The sequence below is a fragment of the Gossypium raimondii genome, chromosome 11 (genome assembly GCF_025698545.1).
Source record: "Gossypium raimondii isolate GPD5lz chromosome 11, ASM2569854v1, whole genome shotgun sequence".
Taxonomy (NCBI): domain Eukaryota; kingdom Viridiplantae; phylum Streptophyta; class Magnoliopsida; order Malvales; family Malvaceae; genus Gossypium; species Gossypium raimondii.
The window spans coordinates 8,564,290-8,572,050 of NC_068575.1; the positions used below are offsets into that span (position 1 = coordinate 8,564,290).

The 7,761-nt window shown below is 33.3% G+C and overlaps 1 protein-coding gene across 1 annotated transcript; it reads right to left on the bottom strand.

Moving 5' to 3' along the window:
- Positions 1-4,468: 4,468 nt before the first annotated feature.
- LOC105804831 (E3 ubiquitin-protein ligase ATL6) lies at positions 4,469-5,840 on the bottom strand. The gene has a single exon (XM_012637612.2). The coding sequence runs from the start codon at positions 5,715-5,717 to the stop codon at positions 4,602-4,604; it is 1,116 nt and encodes a 371-aa protein (XP_012493066.1). The 5' UTR covers positions 5,718-5,840; the 3' UTR covers positions 4,469-4,601.
- Between the last annotated feature and the right edge of the window lie 1,921 nt (positions 5,841-7,761).

The window sequence follows — 7,761 nt, forward strand, 5'->3', positions numbered from 1 at the left end:
GAAGAATTACAATCCTATTGGGACTCTACAAAAGAATTTGATTTCAGATTAATTATTCCAAAAATAATATTATTTTAATATATTTAATATTAAATTAAATTCAATACTTATTTTAATAGTTTTTATTAATTTAATATTAAAGTGATTATCTTAATATTAAATTTAATTTAATGTTTATCTTGTAAATAAATATTCTATTAATTTAATATTAAAGTGATTAAGTTTAATTATAGTTGATTATCTAAACTCTCCTTTATATAAAAAAGAGTCTTAGGTCATTATTTACACACACTTGAATTTAAGAGAAAGTTTAGAGAGAAAATTCTTCGAAGAAATTATTTTAGAAAATTTCTAGAAATATTTTTCTTATTTTTCTAATTTGAAGCGAGCCCACACTTGGTAGATGTGAGTTTGAGGATAACGAAGAAGACTATTCGATCGATGCATTCATCCTAAACGAAACGAAAAGAAACAATTTTGGTTAAGTGTTTATTACTTTAAATATCACAACCAAGTTCTTATTTTGGAAAAAAAATTAAAACTCCGGTATTTCCCTAAATTTATTTTCTGTTGCGTTTTCGAAACACGATTTTCCAACAAACTGTGCAACAGACTGATATTGTGTATAAAAGGGCCATGCGATCGTGTAATAGACTATGGTCGTGTGTACCTAAAGTCATCAAAATCAAACAGAGCATACGGACCTGCCACATGCTCATATGTGGCACATGGCTATGTATCAAATTGTGTGGTAGACCGTGTGTGCCATATGGTACCTTCAAAAACAAGTCATGCATATATTTGCTTTCTTAAGCCTCAAGCATACCATTAACCATTCAATCAATCTATTCAAAACACACCAGAAACATATTAAAACATGTCATTTGCCTTGTTCTAACCAATATGCCATAAGGCACCATCACAAACAACATTCAAAGCTAACCTTGAATTTCATTTCCTATCCAATTCATGTTTAGCTAAACAAAGCCTTATAAAATACCAAATTGCCATAACTTTTATCATCAAATAGCCAAGTCACAAACCAAGGCATACTCATCCGTACATTTACCATCTAGAATCAATACACATATCAACTATCATGACATCTAATATAAATTCCAACCACAACTATATAAACACCAACAAGGATATCACCTAACCATTCTTATAACATAAGTTACAACTTAGCAACATTTCATTTCATTCCATCATATACCATACACACTCATATTCAAGATTTCCGTAATAAACCATGAACAACATCACCATTTAACTTTCAAACATACTTCAATTGTGCACACACAAAGACATATGTATAACATTTACAACCACATGAGTACTTATGTATATCAAATACACCTATTAGATGCCACAAAACCATAATATAACATTTTAGAATTTACCAAAAGATAATTGGATAGTGTGATCTTCAAGTTGATTCGATCGTCCAATTCCACAACACGACAACAATAAGAAAATAATAGAGTAAGCTTCAATTGAGTTTAATAAGTTCATAGGTAGTAAAATGGTATCATTCCTTAGTATCACAAATTAATTTAACAACACAACTAACTAACATTTAATTCTTTCATCACAATTGTATTAAGAGGTGAGCTCATAGTACACAAATCAAATAATCATTCAAGTTTGATTAGATTCTTGTTGTAGGCCAATTTAGCCCGGGCCCAAATCAAAACAATAAACAGACCCAATATCAGATGACCTAAACCTAAACCAAAAACCTCTACCCATTACAACCAAATTAACCCAAACCAGGCCCAATACCCCAAGCCCAAAATCTATAGCCCAATATCCAAAAACCCTAGCCCAACACCCAATAGCAGAAAACTACAAACAAACCCTAGGTGCGCCGCACCTAGGGTCTTTGGACCTTTCTGCCGCCACCGTCGTCACGTCTCATCACCACCTGCTCCACCTGAAAAGCGAAGAACAACACGCAACAATAAATAAAAATAGAAAAACAATGTAGAAAAAAAACAATATAAAAATGGAAGTAAAAGAGAGTGAAATTGGCTATAAAAAGCTGAATCTCATCACTGTTTTGCTTCTTCCCCCTTTTCACGAGATGAAATAAAAAAAACACAACACTTTCAAGTTTTTTTAGGTACTTATTTTGGTTATATACTCCTTTTTTTTTACATATACAAAAATATAAAAAAGAAAGAAAGAGAGAAACCCACCGGAGTCGCGTTGCGCCTTTATCGTTGGAGGCTCCTTCTCCGGCGTCTGAATCGGTCGTTGGGAGGACTGAGGGTACTTTTCTTTTGTTTTTTTTTGTGTTTTGAGACCGGATTTGGGCTTAAGAGGGTCAAGCTCTAGAAAATAAGTCTTTTTGCCTTTGTCGGCCACCGTGCGTGGCGACGCCGACGCCGACGCCGGCGATCAGAGTCTGGCACGGTGGCCATTGGCTGAAGTTAGGACCGGGGGAGAGAGGCTTTTGAGAGAAAACTCTCACTTTTTTCTGAAGAGCAAAGAAATGAACTTTTAAAAAAAAAATCTAACTTATATAGGGTGACCAAACGGCGTCATTTAGGGTTGGCCCTGATAGCCCTAAAACGGCGTTGTTTCACTCCCAGACCCATGTGCGCGACTTAAGCCGCTACAAGATCTGTGCGTTTTTTGACTTTTTGGATATTTTTCGATTTGGTCCTTCCGCATTTGCTATCTTTTTAATGCAGTTTATTTTTATTTGCATTTTGGACCCTATTGTTTTCTTTTTATTTCGATTTAATCCCCATTAAAGCTATGCGTTTTGGAGGCCAGGATAAATTTCCTTGTAGCCCTTCTACTTTCGCGCACGTCACGATTTAGTAATTTTCTTTGTTCTTCATTTTTGATTTCAGCCCTAAGGTTTTGTTTTGTTTCAATTTAGTCCTCTGTTTGGTATCTTAGTTATTTATTATTAAATTGATCATTTTAATATTATTATTACTATTATATTACACCATTAATCTTGTATTATTATTATTTACTTATTTATACCTTTTAAACTTCAAATTTTCTTATATATATACATGCATACATTTTATAATATATACATATACATACATATGTCTTAATTTTATAAATATATATATACACATACTTTTATACATCTTCTATGCTTCATGATTTTATATACATATATACTTTTATACATCTTCTATGCTTTATGATTTTATATACATACTTATATATATTTTACATTTTAAAATATGTATATCTTATATATATATTTTATTTTTTATTCACATACGTATATATTTTTCTTATATGTACATATATATATTTTATATTTTTGTAAATTTTATCTATTCTCTTTGTTGTTATAATTGCTTCACTTGGTGTTTATTTATTTACATGTCCATTATTATTATTATTATTATTTTATGTTTTAGTTTTTATTTGTTTATTACTTGTTATTATGTATACATGATTGATTTTTTATATATATTTGTCTTCTTATTTATTTATCTTTTGTCTTTGATCGTATTATTTTTACTTACATTATCATAATTGTTATTCCATTACATCAAATTTTACCCAGATTCGTAAAAAATAAAATTTTGAAAATAAATTCAATACTCAGTATTTGGGATCTTTGAGAGGTTAAGCCCTAACACATTGGGTTCTAATTTTCTTCATTGAATCTAAATAATCGAGAATGCTCTTTAATCAAAAACATAAATGAAAAGCTCATTATCGGGAATTCAATACGTTGAGTCCTAACGCATTGGATATGACACATTGTTTTCTCGAGATGAGGATTTTTTCTAAAAAATAAATAAAGGCAATATTCAATGTTTAGAATTTTGAGAAATTGTGCCCTAACGTATTGGGCTACGATTTCTTTATCTGGCTTAAACAATTGAATATCCGTTTAAATTTTATTACACGAGTTTTTTAGACAAGCTCATTTTTGAGGAAGTGAAATATCATGCCCTAACTCATTGGGTGTGACATTTTCTCTCTCCGAAATGAGTGGGTCTTAATGGGTAATTTGATTTATACAAGTTTTTTAATAAAGGATAGTATTTTAAATCTCTTTAAAGTTTTCAATTTTCGACACTAGACATTAAATAATCAACTAGGTACCAATTTTGGGCGTATCGAGGGTGCTAATCCTTCCTCGTGCGTAACCGACTCCCGAACCCATCTTTTTGAATTTCGTGGTCTAAAATAATTGTTTTAATAAAATTAAAGTGTTTATTAAAAACAATCACTTATTAAGGTGACCCGATTACACCTTATCAAAAAGAATTGGTGGCGACTCCCATATTCATTTTCAAAATCCTAGTCGACCCTGTTTTCACAAAAAAATGGTTACGACAATTCTAATATAAAATCATATTTTTATTAAGAAAATAAGGTAAATAAATCAAATATAAATTCGAAAACGTCATATTCTTAATGACTTGGTCTACCATATTTGTGATTTTTAATGTTCTATATGCTCTTCAAAACCAAATTAAAATCAATAAACCAAAATTTGATTAATAATAAAGAAATCATTTGCATAGACAATGTACATATCTACACAAAGCACGTGGCTTTTAAGTTATAATATAGCAATTAATAAACTAATAAGATAAACAAACCTTTTAAACCGGAAGATGGCTTGAGTCCGCCACCGGTCCAACCCACAAATTACTTGATGTTCCTTCACCATCATGCGTGGCCACCTTTGGTGATTTCATGGAGGATGCTCTATTAAAAAATGGTGGTGTCATGCTAAAAACCCACCGGTCTGATTTGGCACCATGGTCTAGTTTCCCTCTACTACTCTCTCCATCTTCTAAAGCTCGGTACCCTCGACGTGAACTCCTTTCCCTAGGCAACACCAAGGTTGTTGCCTGATTCAACTTTTGGTTCACTAACTGCTTCCGAACATAAATTGGTAATCGTAAAGTGAATCGATCTGTATTCTCACCCAGTTGGACCAAAGAATGTCCGGTAGAGTGAGATCGCAGGAAAGAAAGTTCACTTGAGCGGCCAGATCTTGATCTACGTGTACGGTTCCTATTTAAAGTTACGTTCAAATTATTCACTTCAACCTTCGAAGCCACTTGAGCCTCTACCTGACAATTAACAACGTTGTTATTTATGCTCCTTTCTTCTTCTGGTTCTGAGTTACTGCCATTATTCTGAGCCTTAAGGTCTAACTCGGGGGTGGTGTTATTTAACATAGTGAGTTGACTCATGAGGTCACCTGGTTGAGGAATGAGATTGGCTCTACAAACGGGGCAAGTGGGATGAGAAGTTAACCAAACGTCAATACATTCAGGGTGGAAAACATGGTCGCATTTGGGTATTAGGCGCAGTGTTTCATCGTCTTCGAATTTGTTTAAGCAAACTGCGCACTCCAGAGCTTCTTTGCCTATCTTAAGAACCTTAACTTCGGAGTAAACCATGATGGGAAAAGTCTCAATCACCGATGTGTCTAGCCCATACGTGCCGCGCATTGAACGCCTGGCAACGGGGCAAATACTCTGTCTGTTGGTGTAGACGTTGGAACAATTCCATATGTAAATGGCGAAAAGACCCACGAAGAAAAAAGTGGCAATCAAAATAACAATGATTATGGCCATAGAAGGGCTGAAATGAGCGTAATTCTCTTTATCTTGGTGGAAGTTCTGTGCGAAAGAAGGCGGCGAAGAAAGGAGCAAGAAAAGCAAGAAAAAAAATGATAAGACTCCATGGTAAGTGGTGTACGACATGGTGAGGAAATGAGCTTTGGAGACGGATAAGATAGTGAAAGGAAAACAAGGCAGTGGGGTTTTAAATGATAGGAAGAAAAAGAATAAGAAGGGTTGGGTCCGTTTTCCAAGTATGGAGTTGATTTCTACAGTGTTTCATTGAGGGCAGTCACAATGGAAGGGATGGTTGAGTCATTTGTTTGACAATGGAAGAAGCTTCCTAAGTAAAAGTAGACTTTTCACTCTTTGTGACGTACAAAATGACAATTTTTTTTTATGTTACAATTTAGACTAAATGTGCATATTTACATTTTATTCTTTATATTTCGTTTTCATTCTTTATTTTATTTTTTAAAAACAAATTTATTAATTCATTTCATAGATAGACCAATTTGGGGGGGGGGGACAACAAATATCAGTCACAATTCAAGCACCATATATCTGAAGTGATTATAAGCATTGAAAACGATAAGAAAATCAGCCTTGGATAGTCTGAAGTGGCAGACAAAAATCGAAAAAATAATTAATCATCTACCAAATTGGAGAGGACGACGACAAAACCATCTCTAAATTGCATAATTAATACTAAAAAGGTGCTACAAGAGCAAACAAAAACTTTTAAAATTGAAGAGTTATTAAATAATGGAAAAAATATAAAACTTAAGACAACACGGGTCCAAACTAACTAGTGAAATAATTTTTTATTCTGAAATACTCAAAACAGAAACAAATTAAGAATTCGGCAAAGAGCAACCCACTTTCCAAAACAGACTTCTAGTGGTTGGTGGAGTTTCAGCGACGATAGGCACCGTAATATGTCAATCACAACTTGTGAAGACAACAAACATACTCACAAAATAGATCTGCAAACTAAAAATAGAGAAGACACATAGAGTGAATAAGAAGAAAGAAAGAGATGATTGATGGAAGAGAGAAAAAGGTGGGCGGTAGCCAACTCAGAAGCTACCACCACTGTTGGACAAAAACACAAAAGAAAAAGCAAACATTGGAGAAAAAAGAGTTTTTAGGATTTCTACATTCTTTATTTTATTTTTTTGGTCAAGATTTCTAGATCGAATGTATATTAAAAAATATTAGATCAAAATTTTAAAATTACGTATATAATTTATTAAAAAAATGTCAGGACTTTCTTTTTGACCCACCTATTGCCTCTAAAACATGTTTCAATGTCATGTGAGCGGTTGTTCAATTGTTGGTCGGTGTTGCTTGTCCCTTTCATCTCTGATCTCCATGCTTTTCTCCTACTTCACTCCAAGTGTCTTCCCTTTCTTTAGTTTGTTGATGTTATCTTTTCTACTTTCATGGGTTGTGACGGAGAGATGTTGGTGTCTGCCATCACTGAATCTTTATTAGCCACCAACAATTCCTCTTGGAAAATGGGTTGGCTCTTGAATGATGGCTCTTCATCGGCTCCTTGATTTGTTTCTATTTTGAAGATATTTTGAAATATGAAATGATTTCACATATTGATTTGGAGTCGTTGTTTTAAGTCTTATGAGTTTTTGTTTTTGTTTTTCCTTTTATCTAATAAGTCTTCGCTTTTCTTATGAAACGGTGAATTTGTCTTGTCTTGTCCTATCATATCCAAGTTTTAGTTTTGCAAATAGTATTTCCATATTCAAGTGCTTTTAGGGATAGATTTGTTGTCATCCTCTTTAGCTTTGTGGAGGCTCAATTTTCTTATTGATTATGCTTGCTACTTTTGGACCTTTCGGGGATGGTTCTCTTATCATGATAGGTGCTTGCAATCCCCTAAATATGTCATGCTTGAGTTGTGACAACTTTGGACCCTCCAAGGCTAGTTCTCATAGGTGCTTATAGTTGCCCTAGACATGTCGTATTTGAGTTATAACAAAGTTGGTTGTCAATGTGCTGGAATTGTTCTATTCTTGCTGAAGTTGAAACTTTTGTTCATGTTGACAAAGCTTGTCCTTTTTTGTCGATGGTAGGTATTTCTTGTATCTTTATTTTTTCTGAATTATATGGTCTCATTCATGTAAATAAACTTTGGTGTATATTATATGAACAATTTAGATCTGTCATG